Source organism: Hemicordylus capensis, chromosome 2, assembly GCF_027244095.1.
Source record: "Hemicordylus capensis ecotype Gifberg chromosome 2, rHemCap1.1.pri, whole genome shotgun sequence".
NCBI classification, from domain to species: Eukaryota; Metazoa; Chordata; class Lepidosauria; order Squamata; family Cordylidae; genus Hemicordylus; species Hemicordylus capensis.
The window spans coordinates 159434477-159456952 of NC_069658.1; the positions used below are offsets into that span (position 1 = coordinate 159434477).

At 44.8% G+C, this 22476-nt stretch overlaps 1 protein-coding gene across 6 annotated transcripts in view; it reads right to left on the minus strand.

The window, feature by feature from the left end:
- The window catches only part of ADGRL3 (adhesion G protein-coupled receptor L3), a 753570-nt gene that overhangs the window by 181766 nt on the left and 549328 nt on the right, over nucleotides 1-22476 (minus strand). For all 6 annotated transcript variants that reach the window (XM_053298072.1, XM_053298069.1, XM_053298068.1 and 3 more), the window contains 3 exons: nucleotides 17070-17372; nucleotides 15200-15303; nucleotides 8074-8259 (listed from right to left, as the gene is read on the minus strand). In XM_053298072.1, the coding sequence (XP_053154047.1) occupies nucleotides 8074-8259; nucleotides 15200-15303; nucleotides 17070-17372 (593 nt within the window). The remainder of the gene's footprint in view (nucleotides 1-8073; nucleotides 8260-15199; nucleotides 15304-17069; nucleotides 17373-22476) is intronic.

The window sequence follows — 22476 nt, forward strand, 5'->3', positions numbered from 1 at the left end:
AATTGTATGTACATACACTACATAGACTTGTTAAGATATAAGATATCAAGATGTATGATGACAGTATAGAAGGTATATTATTCAAAGCATTTTTTAAATTCAATGCCTTCATTACTTTATACACAAAAGAGCATTTGAAAATGTAAAATATCCAGCATCACAACATTATTTCATTCCAGGGACAAGATGGGAGGGCACTATACTTATGGCCAAGGCTCTTAATATGGATGTAATGGGGTGGAGGTGGGAAGTTGCCTAATCAGTTGTCCTACAGAGTTGATGGAAGGACCTGATTCCAGGCTGGCTTGCGGTCTCAGTTTCCTGTAAGGGGCTCTGCTCCTTCTGGCCAGTATCACTGATAAACTACCATTAAAACAGGGCCTCTTGTCACTACAATTGCAATAATTGTTCCTAAAAGGTCTTTTGCTTCCTAATTGTAAAGCTGCCTTACCAGAAGGTGGTGATTATAACAACGTTCTTTTCATGATTTACTTTGCAATTATACATTCTTTTAATGCATCAAGGCAGTATTTACAACATTTATCCAACCATATTGAATACTAATTAAAGTATTTGTCCATGTCTTACATTTTGTCACATGCTAGGCGGCTCCCCAGGCTTGATGCCAGAGTTGAGGTTCCTGAAACAGAATCAAAATCTTGACACTGAACAGGAGAAACTCAACTGGAGATAATGAGGCTGTCCTCACGACCAAGAGGCAAAGAGGGTGGGTGGGCGGGCGGGGCAAAGGCTGTGCATAACTTACCTAGCCCCCAGAAGATCCAGGTAAAGATGCCGGGAGTGCGGACCGCATGCAGTGCAGATCCCTGGAGGCCGGAATGATGATTCCGGGAAGCGGCCGAAGCACACACGTGACCCCGGCACCGGGGTTAAGGGTGCATGCACACCCTTTACCATGGCAAAAAGCTGGGGTGAAAAGCTGCGTCAGGCTGGACAAGAGTGCCAGGATCCACATGGATCCCGGCGCTCCACATGAGCAGCCTAGCTTGGGCTAGGCTGCACATGAGAATATGTTATCATTATTACTAGCTGGCCCGTGGCACAGAGCATCTGCACCCCTAGTTTGGCCCAGCCATTTTCTCCTGCTCGCCCACGTGTCAGAACCCCTGGCCGGCTGGCCGGCTCCTCCTCCAGTTGGCCGGCGTGGCTCCACCGGCTGGCCACCTCCTCCCACCGGCTCGACTCCACTGCTCCGCCGCCTCCTCCTGCCGGCCCGTTTTCTCCCACTTCCTCCTCCAGTCAGCCAGCGCGGCTCTGCCTCCTCCCACCGGCCAGATCTGTTGGCGGGCCTCCTCCTCCCGCCGGCCAGCCACCTCTGCTCGCCAATGTGGCTCTGCCTGCCCCCTCCTCCCGCCAGCGCGGCTCCACTGGCCACCATTGCTATTTTGTCCTGCTCGCGAACTCTCACGAGAGTTCCGCCATGCATGTGATTTCTGATGGAAAGGCATGTCTAAGAGAAATAAGTATATAGATTATTAGAGGAAATAATGTGTCAATGGGATTAAAGCTACAAATCAAGTCCTCTCTGTGAATCTTCTAGGATTTAATAGTAATATAATTGCTTTGAAGAATGGGCCTTGAGCAGGGGTGGGTAAGGGCCTGGCCAAGTTTGACAGTAGCGTCTGCCATGGAACAGATGTTTTCCTTTTCAAATGGTCAATTCACCTGACACCAACTGGTACCTTTTCCATCCAAACAGTGCAAGTTCTGTCTGCATATCAAATCTTGGGTGGGAACACTGCCGTGCTTTGAGGGTGAGGTTTTGGTGAAAGTGGAACTGGGTTGCATCAACCAGCAGTTGGGGAGGTAGAGTCATATTCTCTGGAAATATTTCATCTTACACTACCAGTTCTGAAATGTGTACTTGGTGGAAAGCACTAAAGACAGATGGCAGGGCAGAATAGGTTCAACAGGTAATCTCTCTGTCTTGTGAAATCACTGGCTCACATTCTATACAGTATTAGTAGGGTTTGCCACCCCACACTGCTCTTTGCCAGAGCCGTGTGGCTGCAAAACCAATGTCTCAAAGCTAAGCCCAGAGAATTGCTGAGAGGCAAATGAGCAGAAGGAGAGGGGGAAATGATTTTTGTTGCTCTCTCCACCCTCCAAAAGGACCTTTTGACTTTAGAAATATATCCCTGAGGATTGTGTAATCCTCAGGGACATGTTTCTGAAGCCAAAAAGTCCTTTTGGAGGGTGGAGAGCAGCAACAATAATTTCCCTGTCTCCCTCTGCACATTTGCCTACCCGGCAATGCTCTGGGCAGAGCTTTCAGAAAGTGCTTTTGCAGCCACACGGCCCTCTGCCTCCCTATTAACACCGTGCAGAATGTGAGCCACTGTCTGAGCTGATAGAGGTGATTTTGGACCTGGTGCCAAAGTCTCTCACACTTATAGTTCTGGGAGACTGTTATTTGTGTAGAGATCACCATGTGCAATGGGTCAGGAGATGCTCAGATAAAATTGCTTTAATATACTCTTGACATGGGTGCCATGGCTGTATTAGTGTCTGAGTTGGAGGCATTAATTGTGTCATCTTGCCACATTGTCTTGGGATGCTTTCACATTGATTCTCCCTTAGATCTTGACAGGGAGCCTGGGGGAATGGTTTCAGCCACATGCTCATTAGATTCTTGCCTTGCCTGGCTAATAACTTGTAGGGAGAGGCTGCTTTCCAGGTGTAGCACCATTTTCAATCATCATTGTGTATAATTTAGATGATCTGTGATGATAGGGAAGATACCTACACCTCTTAAGGAGGCTATTATTCATCTATTGCCCAAGGGGATCTGTGAGTGTTGATGACCCTAGTAAATCATGGTCCAGTATCTGATTTTGTTTCTAAGCAACGTAACTGAGCATATAGTTGCTTAGCAACTCCAGGCATACCTGAATAATAACAATATTCTTGATCTTTTCTTAGCTTGGCTTTTGCTCACGTTTTGAGAACAAACTATTTTAGGCTGTGATTGAATGTTCTCTTACCTGAGAAGTATCCCTATTGAACCTAGTGGGACTTACTTCTGAGTGTTCTCTCTGCAGAATGAGGCAATTTAGTCAAGATGTCAGCTAAAATTTTGAATTACTGTTTAATCAGGACCTTTTAAATTGATTGAAAAGTCTGTTATTGGCAAAGGATGGCAGTAAGGTTTAAATTCTACCTTGCTAGTCATGGAGGGGAAAATAAAATCCCAGACTAGCAAGGTAGAATTTAAGCCTTACTGTCACCACCAGTAAGATTAGGGAGAGGCGACGTAGAATGCTGATGATATCCCACTAGCCTTATTTTTTCCTCCAAATGCAAGAGAATATAGGTTTTGCTTCTTAACTGATACAAGATAGGATTGCTGACTGGATGAGAAGAAACAACCTGAAGCTGAATCCAGACAAAGAGGAGATGATGCTGATGATGGGAGAACCTAGTGGCCAAGAGTTAGCTCATCCTTTATGGTTCCTAGACCTAGCATTACTCCTGGAGCTTGTGGAGACAGTGGTCAGGACTTCTTCTTCTTATCTGTTCAGTCATGTCTGACTCTCAGTCACTCTGTGGATCAATGCACTCCATGCCATCCTATCTCGTACAGCTTCTTTTAATTCCACCATGGTCATTCCGGTGTGGCCAGGACTATAATCTATTAATTGCATTTTATTTGGCACTTGCTGCCTGGGACAAGAACTGGCAACCATCATCCACCAAGTGACAACTGACAGTTCTAATTTGTTTTATATGTGTATCCCCTTCAAGACTGTTTGAAACCTCAGCTGGTAGAAAATGGGACAGGTTGCCATATATTATTTATTATTACTTCTTGTTTACACAGTCAGACAGGTGTTATTGACTGGTTTGTTTTATCCAGACATCGAGTCCTTCCCAAGGACCTGGGATGCCTGAATTTTATTGTCAATATTGTTGCTGTTGTTATAGATATCGTCGCATAGTATAGGCTGTTAACCAGTAAAGCTACTTTTTGTAATTGGCTGATGGTGATTTCTGTGGCCCCTATGGTGTTGAGGTGCTCTTCAAGGTCTTTTGGAACTGCACCCAGGGCGCCAATTACCACTGGGATTATTTTGGTCTTTTTCTGCCACAGCCTTTCAATTTCAATTTGTAGATCTTTGTATTTTGTGGTTTTTTCTATTTCTTTTTCTTCTATTCTGCTATCACCTGGTATTGCTATGTCAATTATTTTCACATGTTTTTCTTTCTTCTCAACTACAGTGATATCTGGTGTATTGTGTGGCAGATGTTTGTCTGTTTGTAGTCGGAAGTCCCATAATATTTTTACATCTTCATTTTCGACAAATTTTTCAATTTTATGGTCCCACCAATTTTTGGCTACAGGTAGCTTGTATTTTTTTGCAGATGTTCCAGTGTATCATCCCTGCTACCTTGTCATACTTTTGTTTGTAGTCAGTCTGTGCGATCTCTTTACAACAGCTGATTAGGTGGTCCACGGTTTCATCTGCTTCTTTACAAAGACGACACTTGCTGTTTGTTGTGGATTTTTCGACTTTTGCACTTATTGCATTTGTTCTTAGTGCCTGTTCTTGTGCAGCCAGTATTAAACCCTCTGTTTCTTTCTTCAAGTTGCCATTCTTAAGCCATTGCCAGGTCTTGGTAATGTCTGATTTTCCACTTATATTGTGCAAATATTGACTATGCAGGGGCTTATTTTTCCATTTTTCTGCTTGGTTGTTGACTTGTTCTTTCTTGTAGGCCTGCTTTGTTTCATTGGTGTTGAATAGTTTCTCATTATTGACCATTTGAAGTGCATCTTCTTCACTGTCCTTGATATAGTCTTCAAGGCCTCTTTTCTCCTCCTCTGCTGTTTGATGGACTTGCAGCATTCCTCTTCCACCTGAGCTGCAAGGGAGGTAGAGCCTATCTACATCACTGCGGGGATGCAGAGCATGATTGATGGTCATGATTTTCCTGGTCTTACGATCTAGCATCTCTAGCTCTGCCTGGGTCCAGTCTATTATTCCTGCAGTGTATCTGATAACAGGTATAGCCCAGGTGTTTATGGCTTGTATGGTGTTCCTGCCATTGAGTTTGGACTTGAGGATTTTTCTAACTCTCCTGATGTATTCACTTCCTATTTTTCTTTTAACTTCAGTGTGTGCAATGTTATCAGCCTGGAGAATGCCCAAATATTTGTAAGGTTCTTTCTCTTCCAGGTTCTTGATCTTGCTTCCATTGGGCAGTTCTATTCCTTCCGTTTTTCTTATTTTTCCTGTATTCCTTATTAATGCAGCACACTTGTCTAGTCCAAACTCCATTGCTATATCGCTGCTGAATATACGGACAGGGTTTAGCAGTGATTCAATTTCTGACTGGGACTTTCCATACTACTTCAGATCGTCCATGTACAGCAGATGGTTGATTTGACTGGATGTTTTAGATGTTTGGTATCCGAGGCTTGTTTTGTTTAGTATTTGTGAAAGTGGGGTCATGGCGATTACAAACAACAGAGGGGATAGTGAGTCCCCTTGGAAAATGCCTCTTCTAATGCTAACCTGTCCAAGTGTCTCACCATTGATTGTTAACTGTGTACTCCACATGTTCATTGCTTTAAAAAAAATAAAATATCTGAATGTTTTTGCTGACACCAGTTGTTTCTAAACATTTTAGTATCCATGTGTGAGGCAATGAATCGAAGGCTTTCTTGTAGTCAATCCATGCAACACTATTATTATTATTATTATTATTTCTTGTTTACACAGTCAGCCAGGTGTTATTGACTGGTTTGTTTTATCCAGACATTGAGTCCTTCCCAAGGACCTAGGATGGCTGAATTTTATTGTCAATGTTGTTGCTGTTGTTATAGATATCGTCGCAGAATATAGGCTGTTCCCAGTAAAGCTACTTTTTGTAATTGACTGATGGTGATTTCTGTGGCCCCTATGGTGCTGAGGTGCTCTTCAAGGTCTTTTGGAACTGCACCCAGGGCACCAATTACCCTTTTGTGCGTGTGCACGTCGTGCGCGCATGTCACGTCTCTGCGACGCGTGCACATGACACATAGATGTGATGTGTGCGCGCAATGTGCACGCACTCAAAAGGCTTTTTGAAGTCTTTTGCTGACAACTGGGGGAAGGGGCGGCAGGGAGGTATCCTGCCGCCCCAAAAGCTTTTCAAAACTAACGCGCTGGCAGGGGAAATGAGGTGGGAGGGGTAAGTACACCCTTAAAGAGCCCTCCACCCCAGTGCCGGACCACCGAACCGCCCTCATGTCCGGATCGGTCTGGAGGCCTTCAGAATGGCCTCCGGACCGGTCCAGGCTCATCCCTACTCTCTCATATGGCAGGCAAATATAGGTCAGTAGTGAAAAGGCACTGAGCTGATTCTGCAGTAGTTACATTGGGGTGGTACAACTTCATACTAGCCCTCTCACCTGCCAGTTTCCTCCTCCACCTATTCCCAAACTGGTAGAGTTGGAATGGTGAGGTAAAGGAGAAAAAACAGTAAGGGCAGGCAAAAGCCAAGGGCTATCCATTGTTTATCTCCCCTTATCTCTTTTCCTATGGCTAATTTTTCTTAACTCTTCATGTCCCACTAAGGAAAAATTAGTTGAATATCTGCAAGATAAGAGGAGATAAACAAAGAATAGAATAAGGCAGTTGGGGACTCCTCCTTCTCTGTGTGCATGATTTTTATTGCCTCCAGCTTAGAAATCTCTGCTTGTTCATGGAGATGATGGCCAGCCCATCCACTAGGCAGATCTACGGAACCAATGCTTGGGGGTGATGGTGGTGCCATTGTCTAGGTTTACCCTTCAAATGGCTGCCATGCATGTGCATGGAAGTGAGTGGCAAGGGCATATGAACTCTGCACAGAGTGGGGCAGTGCTGGTCTTATGGATGTTAAAAGCTATAAAGGCTATTCACACGATCATGCTTGGGGTGGGGCTGGGGAGGGCAGGGAACACCCCCCTAGAATACTGATGTACATTGGTGGGATGCATCCACATGATCTGTGCTTCTCCAAGGCAGCACAGAACTACGAGGACTGGTACAATGCATCCTGGCCTCCAGATATCCTACAATGCACTGCATGATGAGCGTGGTGCATTGGGTGAATCCCTCACGAGTTGGGTGCTCTAGGGACAGACTCTGTGTGCGCTTGGGCTGTACGAAGCCCATGCACACACATGACCGTTTACCTGGATAGGAGGGTGCGCTTGTGCCCTTCTATCCAGGTAAACCACCAGGTAAAAAACCCAGGCTACCCGGGTTTGAGGGCAATCCTGGCACTCCACATGAGTAAGCCTAACCCAACCTGGGCTGGGTTGGGCTGCTTGTGTGCATAGCCTTATAATCTCCTTCTTCACTCCCCCCACCACCTCAGCTAGTGCCAGCCTCCAAGGATGACTTGGTAAAGGTAAGGTAAAGTGTGCCGTCAAGTCGATTTCGACTCCTGGTGCCCACAGAGCCCTGTGGTTTTCTTTTGGTAGAATACAGGAGGGGTTTACCATGGCCTCCTCCCATGCAGTATGAGATGCTGCTGCCCGATATAGTACCAGCGGGGATTCGAACCGGCAACCTTCTGCTTCTTAGTCAAGCATTCCCCCGCTGGGCCACTTAGTGTTGGCTTGGTACCAAAAAACCTGGGGCTGGCCTAGGAGCAGCCCTCAAAGTTCTCGATAGGCAAACCTTTCACATGCTTACAGCTCTCATGTGGCAAATGACTTTGTGGCAAGGCTCATAAAGGCTGCTCTAAAGGAGGTCATCCTCGGAACACCACAGGCAAGAGCTCTCAAATCATAGTGGAATATACATCAAGGCAACTGGTTATATCACACTCCTACTACCTGTGGGAAGAAAAATCTCAAAAAATACACTCAAACCAGTCCCACATTTTGACGTTATCTGAAGGTGACAGCATTCTTGGAATGAACATATATTTCACAAGGAGTCATAAGGTAATCTACTGTGTTAAAAGAATACTGATGTACCTGACTCTAATAATAGTTGTGGAGGGCTTCTCACAGCTAAATGGCAGAGCCATTGAGGAAAAGAAAATTCTTCAGCACCTGAGGCTTTTGTTTCTTACCTTGTTTAAGCTACGGGCAGCACTGTCTTTTCCACCAGGTGTCAGGTTTCGGAGCTGCACATCCAGTAAACCCACCAACTGATCCATGGCACGAACTGAGTAGGTGATGTCCCCAGCATTTAGGTGGTTTTTCGTTTGCCCAGCAAGTTCTCTAGCAACATTGGCAGCTGTTTCTCCTGATTTCAACTACAGTTTAGAGAATGTGAGAAAATGTCAAAATATTTCACTGTCTGACAAAACAAAATTTGTTTTCAGGTGTAAAGGTTTGTTTCCTTGCACCATTTTACTGCTTACATACCAGTATCACCTTAAGTAAGACACAGTAAGAACAAGTTTCGGTTATAAATGCAAATGTCATTCGCCCGTCCTATATAGTAAAAAGGTTGAAATTCAAATCTAATATGATAATTTCCATATCTTCTAGAACCTCTATTCAAGACAACCTCTCCATCATATCTTATATACTGTACAGAAAAATGAAAATTATATATATATATTTTACACCACAACCTATCTCACTCAACTTGCCCTACTGTCTTTTTATGCTAATGCCTCCACACTGAACAGAATATAAGGCTGTTGTTTCTGGAGGCTTTGGGTCAAAAATGTTGACCAGTGTAGGGCACAGGACAGAGCCTTGTGTCATTCCAATTGATACTATCATCTGGGGCCATTCCCAGATGGCAGTTTTACTTTGCTTAACCATGGAAAGGCAGGTGTGCGTTCACATATCCTCCAGATTTATGACGAAGTCCCTGAGAGCTATTGGAGCTCCTGATACTTGAGCTGAGCTCTTAGAGACGTTGTGCACTAGTGGGCTCCCCCCCCCGCCCCCGCTGAGTTAATAACCAACTCTGAGAGGCTCGGGGGGAAAGAAAAGAACAAAAACAGTTTATTCAATAATACAGACTGGTTCGTCTGGGGCTTAAGCTTTTTAGATTCACCTAAAAAATGCTTAGGTTGGTTGCAAGAATGTTTCAAAATGTCCAGATCTTACTTAGGGAGCACACATTGAAATCTTAGTTACCTGTTATGAAGAACAGATATTTAGGAATGCAAAGCACTCAGAAAAGAAACATAATACCCAACGCCAAGTCTGACTAGACATACTTTACCCTACGCTAGATTCCGAAGCCCCCAAAGCCTGGGCTTCATTCTCCCTTGAACAGTCACCAAAAATCCTGATGAGGTCAGGCCTCCTGCAATCCTGTCTTTCAAGGACCCGCAGAGTCACCATGCAGGAGCAAACTCTGTGCTGGATTCCCTGCCCCTCACTGGATGACTCTCTCCTGTCACATATCTCTCAGCCTAACCTACTTCACAGGGTTGTTGTGAAGATAAACATAACAATGTATAACACTCTGGGCTCCTTGGAGGAAGAACAGTCCTCTTGGTGGCTCTGACCCCCCCCCCCAAATGTCTGATGTCAGATGCAGGAGGTGAGCTGGTATAGCTCCTGAACAGGGCCATGTGCAGCCCCGTTCAGGAGTTAGATGGCCAGTGCTGCATTTGCAGCACAGCCAGGAGAGGTTCTCCCTGCAGGGGAGGGAGAGCCGCTCCTGGCTGTGCTGTGAACGCAGCACTGGCCTGGATCTAAGTCCCCAATGGGGGCCATGCAGCCCCGTTCGGGAGCCAGACCATGACCCTGAATTGGACATCAGATGGAGGGGGCGGGGCAAGTGGGCATGTGGTGGCGACTGGATACAGGCCACCACTGGCCTGGCTCCGCAACTGCTCAGACATCAGCTCTGAGATCACATTTCCAAGTTTACTACCCTGGGATGTAATTGCATTCATTTGGACTAGCTGACCAGGCGCATAGCATCTGTGCCCCTAGTAGCGCCGCCGCCGCGGCCGGACCCGAGAGTGCCGCCGCCCGCCGCCTTGCCTCCGCAGCCGCCCAGCCAGGCAATTCTCCTGGGTGTGCCAGGACCAATCAGGCGTCCCCGCAGCCCAGCCAATCAGCTGGGCTGCCGGGACGCATGTTCCAAAGGCACACCCAGGAGAATTAAATATATAGATTATTTAAATTTAGATACTTAATTTATACAGACATTACAAACATGAGATGATTTTGGAGTACAAATATTTAGGGGAAGAATAAGTATGACTAGTCCAAAGGCCAGAATCCAAATAATGTGCACTTAACATTCTCTGAGAACTGGCTTCCTTAAACTGTGCTGAATGGATGGTGGTTGCAAGCAGGGCTGTCATTAGGGGCTGGCCCATGGGGCACAGGCTCCCAATGAATTGCTTAGAGCACTGAATCTCATCAGCACAGGGCTGGTGGAGCAATTATTTTTCTTAGCCTATCAAATTTCTTTAACAGGTAATGTTTTCTGATGGAAAAGAACTTATTTTCAATACTCTCTCAGATTTCAATACTGGGCAAGCTTTTCTGATGGATAATGTTTTCTAATGCACTAGACCATAAGTTTTCAGCACCTTGTCAGATTCCAGTACTGAGGTAAGCTTTTTGGATGGGTAATGTTTTCTGATTGACTAAACTGAAATTTTGCAGCACCCATGGACATTTCAATACCAGGGCAAGCTTTTCTGATGTACTGGACCATAATTTCTCATTACTCTGTCAGCTTTTAGTGTTTTTCAGTAACGTTTTCTAAGGGGCTGGACTCTGAGGGACTGGACCATAACTATTCATTACTTTGTCAGATTTTACTATTTTTCAGTACCCATTCACATTTCAGTACTGGGGCAAGCCTTTCTGATGGGTAATGTTTTATGATGGAAAAGACTGAATTTTTTAATGATGAATACTTACCACTTTTCAATACCACTTTTCAAAAAAACTTCCAATACCAATACCACTTTTCAACAAAACTTCCCAAAGCAGTTTACACAGATAGATAGATAGATAGAAAATAAATAAATAAATTTTTAAAAATGGCTCCCTGTCCCCAAAGGGCTCACAATCTAAAAAAGAAACATAAGATAGACACCAGCAACAGCCACTGAAGGAAAGCTGTGCTGGGGATGGATAGGTCCAGTTGCTCCTCCTTGCTAAATAAAGAGAATCTCCACCAAAGAGGTGCCTCTTTGGGTGTTATTTGGGGTTATCCTGACAGGGGTGTAGCTAGGGGAGAGGGGGCCTGTGTTTGCCCCTCTCCCTGGCAGCCCCTTTGAGTGAGGGAGATAATGAAAAAATAGGGAGGGTTGGAGCTGGGGGGGCCTTCAGGAGCTGGGGGCCCGGGTCCTTTGAACCCATCCACTCAATTATAGCTAGACCCCTGTATCCTGCTTTGTAATTTTTGAGGTTTCACCAAAATGTTTTTCCTAAAAAGATGTGGGTTTTTTGTCAGGTTAGACAAGCTGTTTATTGATCTTGTAAATGAGGGAAAACTTTTGCTCTCTAAGCCATTTTGTTGCCCAGGATGAGATATTCTTTGTCTCAGCACTTCACACCTAGCTGGATTCTGGTTCTGGGAACAGTACTGATCTCTTCCTGTTTTTCTATTAACTTCAAAGTACCAAACCCCATGCCATAATGAAAAGTGGTTCAGAGGGTGTTGTTTTTAACCAGAAGGCACATCGGTTTCTATTAACAATTGGCAACTATTTTATGAGAAATATGAACATGAATGTGAAAATGTTAGTACTGCAGTGTTGATCAAAGCACTGAATTTTGCTAGTCATGTAGAACCATTCTAGTAACTTCTCTAAAAAATATGTGCAATGGTGTATCCTCAAAATAAGAACAGTTTATTTAATATTGGCCTCTGCAGGAAAAAATAAATCAATTAAAAATTAAAATAGATATAGACTATATGGACTAACCCAGAAAAACCAGAAAAACAAAAAGCAATTTTCAAATCATTAGTTTAATAATGGGAGATAATTTAATAGTACCGAATCCTTCTGAAAAGCTACCTGACATGATAACCAGCGCTAATGTTATTTTAAATATGTATTAAGTAGGAATGAACACTGGTTTTTTTTTAAAAATAAAGCCCTTGTATGTAATTATTTCATACATTTTCTAAATTCCAATACACTACCATAATTTAATTAATAAGGGCTTCAATTTTCTTTACAAGTACAGTGAGGATAGGAACATTGGAAGCTGCTTTATACCAAGTCAGACCATTGGTCTGTCTAGCTCAGTATTGTCTACACAGACTGGCAGCGGCTTCTCCAAGGTTGCAGGCAGGAGACTCTCGCAGCCCCATCTTGGAGATGCCAGGGAGGGAACTTGGAAATTGGATGCTCTTCCCATAGCAGCGGCTCCATCCTCTAAGGCAGGCATCCCCAAACTGTGGCCCTCCAGATGTTGCTGAACTACAACTTCCAGCATACTCAGTCACAAAAAAATTGTGTCTAGGGATGCTGGGAGTTGTAGTTCAGCAACATCGGGAGGGCCACAGTTTGTGGATGCCTGCTCTAAGGGGAATATCTTACAGTGCTCACACATGTAGTCTCCCATTCAAATACAAACTAGGGCAGATCATGCTTAGCAAAGGGTAAGCAATAATAGCAAAAATAGTAAGCAATAATTCATGCTTACTATTACAAGACCAGCTATTCTCCCATATTTGGGTAATGTATTGGAATTACACTTAGACTAGAGACTCACAGCTAATTTTTCTCTGCCTTGGAGGTATGCCACGAATATTCCTAGATTTCTAGTCCCAAGATGAAAATTCCACATTTGTTGTTGCAGCTATGTTGTTGCTAAGCAAGCAACAGGTTTGGAAAAGTAAGGTCAGATTCCCAAGAGGGTAAAAAGGCAATTAGCAATCACCCTACAATAACTACAGGATATATGCTTTGAAGAGATAATTGAGAGACCAATAAGAGCCCACTAATAAGACTCGGTGAAGTGGCCACCTCAGAGGGCAGATGGGCAGAGATGGTGGATTGCCCACTAAACATCTCCAATCTCCTCTGCCAACCAGCCACCTCCTGATGCCTTTCCTCCAGCATTACCTGGTAGCAACATGTCACTCTTAGCAACTGATCTTCTCCACCTACCACTCCCACTTCTAGCATTTTCAAAAGCCAGAGTGGAAAAGTGCAACCCTCAGGGACATATTTTTGGGTGTCACAGAGGGCTTCCTGGGGAAGGAAAGGTTGTCAAAAATTGGTTTGGTTAGACTGCAAGTGCTGTTAGTTTGCTCCCACCACCAGGGGTGTAGAAAGGTTGGAGTGGGCCCAGAGATAAGATTTTAAAATGGGCCCCCCCTCATTGAAGCTCCCCCCTATGTGCCACAATAGAACATCATCCTAAATTATTTTTTTTAAAGTTTTGTAAATTGTAGATGATGCAAGTCATTTAATGGTACTAGAGAAAGATAGACATGAGGTTCTGGTAGCTCCAGGTCTTAATGCTCATATCAATTTTGGAGGATGAATACAACTGAAGGAAGGCCGGGTGGGTGCGCGGCTGGGGGAGTCAGTCATGTGACTTGCCTCTGGGGGCCCCCCCAAGGCAGTGGGCCCCCAGACAACTGTCTCCCCTTGCCCTATTATAGTTACGCCCCTGCCCCCAACTGCACTGCTCTGGTGCTTCCTTATTTTGGATGTCAGCCCATATATACTGACTACTAATTTACTGTCCCTGACAGGCTCACAATCTAATTTTATTTTATTTTTTAGACACAGAAGAGATACTAGCAACAGTCACAGGAAAATGATGCTATATGGCATTAAATCGGGACAGTTGCTCTCACTCTGCTAAATATAAGAGAACAACCATTTGAAAGGTGACTCTTTGCTCACTTAGCAGTCTGACCAAAAAACATGATAAATGTTTCACAAACTCCATAGCTCCAAAAAAGAAAGGAATGTGTACAGTATACACTTAGTCGGCCTGTGGTGTCGTTTTGGGAAGTTAAATAAGGTAGCCTACATTTTCCATGGCTTTTTGGTGCATATGTGAATTTATAAACCTCTTAGCTGCTCTTTTAAACCGAATGTTTTGATCCAAGAATGTATTTATTATCTGATCTTTCCTGGAGATTCTGTGTGCTGACTAGGCAATCTACAAAATTCTATCAAAGCATGCGCTCTCTGGTGCCTATTGGAAAATACACACAGTGACCCGAAAATGTGCACAATGCTCTCTTCATGATACCTGCACAACCTGCAGATTATCTATGATGTCGTAGTGAATGTGAACAAAGCAGCCAGCATTTCTACACACCTCTCAAGTCAATATGAACAATCATCTTGACATATTGAGGAGAGTGAAGTTGGAAGTTATTTTGTCTGACTTTTCATCCATGTGCTCTGTCTTGAAAGCAGGAGCGGCTGGTGCGGGCGCCACCAGGGAGGCGGCGAGAGGCACCTTTGAGCACAAATTAATAGGTGCTTACCTCCGCTCTGGCTGCAGCTGCAAACTACTCTGAGCAGCAGCGCATTGCCCGGCACTCCCTGCGGCGGTGGATCGGTTCCACCACTCACTCGGCCAGTGGGGGATGGGCTCCATGGAAGCCAGGTGAGTGGTGGAGCTGATCCACCACCGCAGAGAGTGCCGGGCAATGCGTTGCTGCTCAGAGTAGTTTGCAGCTGCAGCCAGAGCGGAGGTGAGCACCTATTAATTTGTGCTCAAAGGTGCCTCTCGCCCCCCCTCCCCCCGCCACTGGTGCCCGCACCGGCCGCTCCTGTTTGAGAGATCTACCTAATATGCATTAACACTAAAGGGATCCCCTTGAGTAGATTTGCATATTCTAGGCACCAGATCCTGTCATTATGAAAACTCACATCTCCTGCCATTTTTACCTACTTCTTTAGTAGCATCTTAGTCACCATGTGAAGCAGGATGCTGGACTAGAAAGGCCGTGGGCCTGATCCAGCAGGGCTCTTTTTATGTTCTTATGAGGCTGTATGGCCTAAAGAGTGGTATGGAAATCATTTTTTAAAATACATAAAAATAGGAGCAAAGGAAAATAATGCTGAAGCTGATCTCATTAGTCACTGACAAACATCCATTGCCTTTCCTTTCCATAGCCATCTCTGCCCCTAATCCTTTAGATACAATTGAAAGCTATGATTTTCCAGGCCACTGCTTTGGTTTAGTCAGAGCAAACTTATATTTGTATGCAATACAAGGCAGTGTGATAATGTGCTGAAAACATGAGCACATCATAAGATACAAGTGAAACAATACCTTCTGTGTGATATGATTGACCCAGAGAGAAGAGCAGTTGCTGAGGTCTGGTCCTTGAGGATCCCAGATTCCACCAGGAGCAAGACACAGAAAAGTTGAAACACCTATAATGATAAAAACAGTATGAGACACAAAATGTCTGCTCTCTGATTTTTTAAAAATGTATTTTATTTATTGTTAAATGTTTATACCGCCTTTCATTAAAACAATCTCAAGGTGGTTTTGAGGTTTGAACGGATCAATTCAGTGCTGCTCTTAGGAATGCTACTTTTTAAAAAAAGTGTTTAAAAACAGAAGGATTTTGTTACCATACCATATACTGAGTCAGACCATGGGTCCATCTAGCTCAGTATTGTCTACACAAACTGGCAGCAGGGTTGCAGGCAAGGAATCTCTCTCAGCTCTGTCTTGGAGATGCCAGGGAGGGAACTTGAAACCTTCTGCTCTTCCAGAGCAGCTCCATCCCCTGAGGGGAATATTTTACAGTGCTCACTGTATTGGAAAAATCATGTGATGCCTGAATAGCAGGGTCTTCCTCCATGTGAGCTTCCTCCACAGCAGCAGTTTGGTTTGGGTTTTTTTTTTTTGTAAATGTGCACTGGAGCCACCTGGTGCGGTGGGGGCAGCGGTGGGGTGGCATGGAGTGGCTGCAGGAGCCCCCAACCTTTGGAGGCCCCCCAGACCTAGGAGGCCACGGGCCAGAGCCCCAAGGTATGGGGGTAAGAGTGCCTCTGTTTGTCGAAACACTATATCAGAGCTCTACCCAGAAAGCTGCCTCACTCCTCTGCCCAGAGGGAGAGGAGAGAGAAATTTTCATTTCTCTCTTTCTCATCCCTCCAAAAAGTACTTTTTGACTTCAGAAATGTGTCCTTGAGGACTGCACGGCCCTTAAGAACATATTTCTGAAGCCAGAAAAGTCCTTTTGGTATGAGGAGCGAGAAGCCAAGATTGCTCTCCCCTCTCTTTCCACCCATGTTTTCCTGCTTGGCATCAAGCTGGACAGAACTCCAATATAATATTTTTGCAGACACAATGCTCTTTTATGCCCTAAAAATGCTGCACAGAATGTGAGCCATAGATTCCAAAATGTCATTCTCATGGAGGGGGAAATCCCTTTCTATTAACTGTGAAGCTGCCTGCTCGACAAGGTCATTTCAACTTTGCCCTTTTTAAGTTAGAATTGTTTTCATCAGTAACATCCTCAAATCAAGGGAAACAACGCATATAGTTGCAATCCATGAAACAAATGGTGGCGTGCAAAGCATAATGAACAAATACCATCTTTGTATAAAATGATGCTTAATCACATGATCTTCCCAAACTTTTGTATAATTATTAAACTGAATTGTTGCTGCAGAGCCTATAACCAGAGCAGAGAATAGCATTCAGTGTATGGTGGATAATGGTTTGTTTTCCTTCCAGTAGTATACTAAGATCATTTCTGCAGCCATTGATAACTTTGCTACCACTTCTGAGTCCAACACTGTCCCACATCCAGGCAGAACCTCCTAAAATAGCCTAGGAATGGGCCAGGGATCAATTCCCCCTCAGGTCGGCTCTGGCCCCAACCCTCTGAATGGGCCAGTGTAAGGTTGGATTCCCCATGGGATCTCATGGGTAATGATGTGTCCAGCAAAGAAGATGCCAGCTGTGCCTAGGATTCCATGGGCCTCCCCTCCTTGCCCACCTCACAGGCACAAAGAGGCCTTCCCATGGATGCAGGGAGCCAGGCCTCTCAACAATTTTTGCCAAGGTCCAGCAGATGCACATGAAATGGATCAGAAAGACTTACATAATCTGTTCAATATTTAACAAAACCCTTCTGAGTGCCTTAACAGAGCAAATAAGTAAAACTATTCAATGAGTTTACCTACGGTGCCCCTCGGGCATGGTTGCTTAGCCACTTGTCCTTGCCGGGTCTTAAACCACATGATCTCACGGGCTTCTACAGTCTCACAGCTCTCTGCTCCTATCGCAGGCAGCTGTGATGATGCAGGTGGCAGGTGCGTGGTCATTTCGTTAGGGACATCCACATTTGGAGAAGGTGTACTTGTGCTCCTGTTCCTTCTGCCCAAAGCCGATACAGTGGTAGTGCGTGCAGTGCTGCTGGCAGTGACTCGGGGCGTGGTGCTTGTGGTTGTCCCACCCAGACCTGTCGCTCCAGATGTTGATGCTACCAATGCAAAGCAAAAGCAAATTAGAAAAATGACACGTTCTTAGGGATCTAACAATGCTCTTTAAAAAGGTGTTTCTTGGCATTGATCTTTAGGAGTGTTTTTGCCCCCAAGCATGACTTGTCACCTTAGCTAAGCAGGGTCAACCATGGGTGCATATGAAAGGGAGACTAGAAGTGTGAGCACTGTAAGATATCTCCCTTAGGGGATGGAGCCACTCTGGGAAGAGCAGAAGGTTTCAGGTTTCCCCCTTGGCTTCTCCAAGATAGGGCTGAAAGAGACTCCTGCCTGCAACCTTGGAGAAGCCGCTGCCAGTCTGTGAAGACAATACTGAGCGAGATAAACTTATGGTCTGACTCAGTATATGGCAGCTTCCTATGTTCTCTATCTGTCCAGTACCATCTAAAAAGATGTCTTGTACTAATGGCTGCATGGCTTACTCTTCCAAAACAATAAGCTGAATAGAAGCAGAGATTCCATAACTCTGGAGGCCAAACTAGATGTGATGGTAAATAAAGGGTGCAGGCGGGTACCATAGCACAAAGGTAAGGCATGCTTAACTGCTGCAGGGGCACCACTGGGGTTAAATAGCCACCTCTTGTGAGGTGGTGGAGGCGGGGGAGGATGTTCACTGTGGAACTAGTCCCAGTCTGGATTGGGTCTGCATGCTGCTGCTATTTTTCAGTGAAAATAAGCCCCTAGTTAGACAATGTTGTGTGTAATGTCACATCTGGTTTGGACCTAAGGGCAGTTGCATATGCAAAATGATCATCTTGGATGTGCAGATGTTTCATAATGTATGAAGGACAGTGTGCATGTTTTCTGTATTGTATGCACATCGATCAGGCATTGCTCCATGGAGTGGCTTTCTGACTGCTGTAAGTGTGGTGCAGAAACACACATGTGGCTTTTCAGATATTATTTCAACATGTTTTCCTTTATAGAGATTAGGTTCAGAGCATGAAGTGGACAAAAAGAAGTGTGAACTGCCCCAGGTCTTAATCTTGGCAGAGATTCATTGAATTCTATAGTATATGCTTGGCCAAACAATTTGAAATTTCAAGCACAGTGTATGTTAGTGGCATTACTGACACCAGGGAAATTTCTTGTAATGGACAGAACCTACAGTACTTAGGTTTTCTGCTACATTCTCCATACTTAGTCACAAATCTTTCATTCAGTTTATACAGCTTCTCCTTATCTTAAGCAATGGACCAGCTTTTAAAAACCAATAATTAATTAGTTTTTATTTTTTAAATATACAAAGTATGTTCAAATATTGATGCAACAAAAGAGGGGAAAAGAGTGGGACAGAAAATAAGGAAGGGGAAAAAACAGGCAGTACTAGCAATCCAAGTATTATAATCCTGGATATTAATTTATTACTAGCTGAACCTGCACAGAGCATCTGTGCGGCAGTACACTCCCCCTACCTTCTGCCCACCTCCCCCGCCCCCTTCTGCCCCAGTCTCCTCTCTCCCCCCGTCGACCCTGTTGGAAATTCTCTGTGGTGAGAGAATCCCTTTCTCATTATAGCAGAGTGCACAGAGGCACAACACAGCAGATTGAGTTAGGCATGCTTGTATGCTGAGAGTAAAGTAACTTGGAGCCAATTCATAATTTCAAATCAATATATAAGGCATTTATTAAGGAACTCCATTCTAGATAGGAAAGTGAGGAGTTAGGATCTCTAATCTATCTATCTAGCTGGATGCAGATGGATTCTGCATCTTCTCTGCACATATGGTGCAGGGAGAGAGGCTTGCGCCCACCTCCCCCATCCCCTTCTGCCCCAGTCTCCTCTCCCGCCCGCCCCCTTCTGCCCCAGTCTCCTCTCTCCCCCCTTCGACCCCTTGTGTCCCAGTCTCCTCTCCCCACCCCCTTCTACCCCAGTTTCCTCTGCTTTCTCGCTGCCGCCCTTATTTATCTCCCGCCCACCTGCTTGGCCACCATTATTTCTAGCCTGCCTACTCCTATCCCCCCCACCCCCATCTGCCCCAGTCTCCTTGGCCCCCCACCTTCTGGCCCATTCTCCTCTGCTTTCTCGCCGCCGCCACCATTATTTATCTCCCACCCGTGCCGCTCAGTCTCCTCTCTCCCCCATCCCTTCTGCCTCAGTCTCCTCTGCTTTCTCACCACAGCCATTATTTATCTCCTGCCAGCCTGCTCAGCCACCATTATTTCCCGCCTACCCGCTCCTCTCCCCCCGCCCCCTTCTGACACATTCTCCTCTCTCTGCCACCCCCTTATGCCCTAGTCTCCTCTGCTTTCTCGCCGCCGCCATTATTTATCTCCCACCCACCGCTCAGCCACCATTATTTCTCACTTGCCTGCTTCTCTCCCCCTGCCCCTTCTGCCCCAGTCTCCTCTCCCCCACCACTTCTGCCCCAGTCTCCTGGCCCCCGCCCCCTTCTGCCCCAGTCTCCTCTTTCCCCGCCCCTTCTGTCCCAGTGTCCTCTCCTCTGCCCCCTTCTGCTCTGCTTTCTCGCCGCTGCCACCGCTATTATTTATCTCCTGCCCACACCACTCCCAAAGCAGCCATACTTCCCGTCGGGTGGCTTGAGGACGGATGCCTGGTGTCTCGCCACCCTCCCCTCGCAAGGCGATGGGTCCGTTTTCCTCCTTCCCCCTGACTCTGCAGATTCCCCTTCAATTCTGCTTCTTCCTCCTCTCTCCTGCCTGCCTCCCTGGCTGCCGTTCCCTCCCAACGCAATGACTGGAACTTTCGCAAGACCTTGGGAGAGTTCTACCAGCAGGCATCCAGACGCATCCCCACATCCCCACGCAAAACCCCTACTCAGTCGGCTGTAAGAGAATTAAATATATAGACTATAGAGGACCTGAATAGCTGTCAGTTTTAAGTTCCCTATCTATTTATATGAAATTCAGAAGGCCCAATCTTGTACAATTCCAGCACTGTGAGTAGTCTCACTTTGCATTTAAGGTTCATCGATCCACATTTTAGATCTACACTCTGAGCTGTTCATAGCCTATTGCCAATAATATTAGACAGACCAGTGGAAGATAATCCAGTGGGTGCCACTGTGAGGCAGAACACAGTAGGTAGGAGTGATTCTAAAAAGAGTACAGCAGACATAAAGAATGTACAAAATCTGAGTAGATACCAGCTAAGATTAGTTTCACAAAAATATGGACTGAAGCATAATTTAAAAATCAGTTTTATGAAGACTCCAAGATACACAATCTTACTAATTGCATATGGTTTAAATTTCACTTACTCATTTATGTGATTTAAAACCAGCCTAATTGGTTAGTTAGCAAAGAATGAGGCATCTGAATCATTTACATATAGATGATCTTTCACTCTGGCTGCAACTATAATTAAATGCCAATCTTACTTGTTATTCTATAGTACAGAATACAACTTCATTCGCCAGGTCAAATGCCAGGTCTTAAATAAGACAGTGCCTTCTATTACTACAACTACTAATATTTATAAACTGCTTTTCAACCATCTGGGTTGCTTTGACACAGGACCATTTTACTGTCTTTACTTATGTTCTAGTAGTCATTTTACTACGCTTGATTATATTACGGTTTAAGCTTACATCTAAAGTAAAGATGTGAATACACACATGTAGGTAGCCCCGCCTTTTAAAAGAAAAGGGTTTGTGCTTTGAAGAATACAGGTGTACCCCGTTATTTGTGGATGTTCCATTCCTGCTGAGTTTCTGGGAAAGGAACCCGTGGATAAGGGGTCATTAGGGCAATGGGAATCGGGAGCTTAGGATCCTGAGGTGGCAAAAAAATGGGTCAAATAGGGCTAAAAATCGTGGAAAATGGGGGGAATGCCCCACCATGCTCTGTTGGTCCCCGGTTCTCGTAAATAAGAGTAAGTAATGCCCCCAAATGCTGTTTTTGCCTACTTTTCAGCAAATAATTTGCATCCCCCACTTTTTTTTTTTTAACGTGAAAGAGCCACAAAGTGACTTTCTTCAAAATGGTGGCCAGAAATTATCTTGGATGTCATTTCCAGCTACCCCATAACCATGGTTATGTGAAAATTAACCCCCTTTCCATCCTTTTTTTCTATGTCTATGGCAGTTGGGTGTCAATTGCCCAACCGCGGATAAGTGAAAATGCAATTGCTGGGATTGCATGTGTTGAGGTACACCTGTATTTAACTAAAATGTAAAACATTGCTCAAACAACATTAAACCCCCACAAAAACATTGACATGGTGTTTTTGATGGAGCTAAATGATTTTCATGTGTCTGGCCCAAGTGGATAAATCTCCTTTTTGCATAACAGGAAGCCAATGGTTTATATTTTTCCTCCTACGTCTGTATAAAAAGTGAAATAAGCAATGTAAGTCAAGCTTACAGTTAGGCACAGGCAGGCACAATGAGTAAATTGGTTAGACAGTCCACAAGTTAGCCCACTTGTGCCTTAAAAGATTATGCATCTACCATCTTGAATTGAGGTGGATGACATCATCACAGACTATGCCACTGTGGTTTTCCCACGTTCTACTACAGCTGTAGCAAATTTGGTTCAAATCAGTTAGGCGGTTCACAAGTTAGCCCAATACACCTCAAATGTTTATGCATCCACCATCTTGAACTGGGGTGGATGACATAATCACAAACTGCACCACTGAGGTGTCCCTGTGTGTCACTCACTACAACTGTACCTAATTTGGTTCAAATTCGTTAGCCCACAAGTTTGCCAACTTGTCCCTCAAAGGTTTATGCATCCACCATATTGAATTGCAGTGGATCATCACAGACTATGCCATTGTGGTTTCCCCATGTTCTGCTACAGCTGTAGCAAATTTGGTTCAAATCGTTTAGGCGGTTCACAAGTTAGCCCACTTACGCCTCAAAGGTTTATGCATCCGCCATCTTGGATCAGTGTGGATGACGTCAACACAAACTACGCCATTGGGGTGTCCCTATGTGTCCCTACAACTGTACCTGATTTGGTTCATATTGGTCCAGGTGTTGCGAAGTTGATGGGGGGGAACACACTGTTGGGGACACCCTGACCCCAACATTAAACCCAGAGTTACCAACCCAGAATTATATGGAATCTAGGCCTATGTCTGACTCCTTTTTATTAAGGTATCAGTTAATGCCTGAA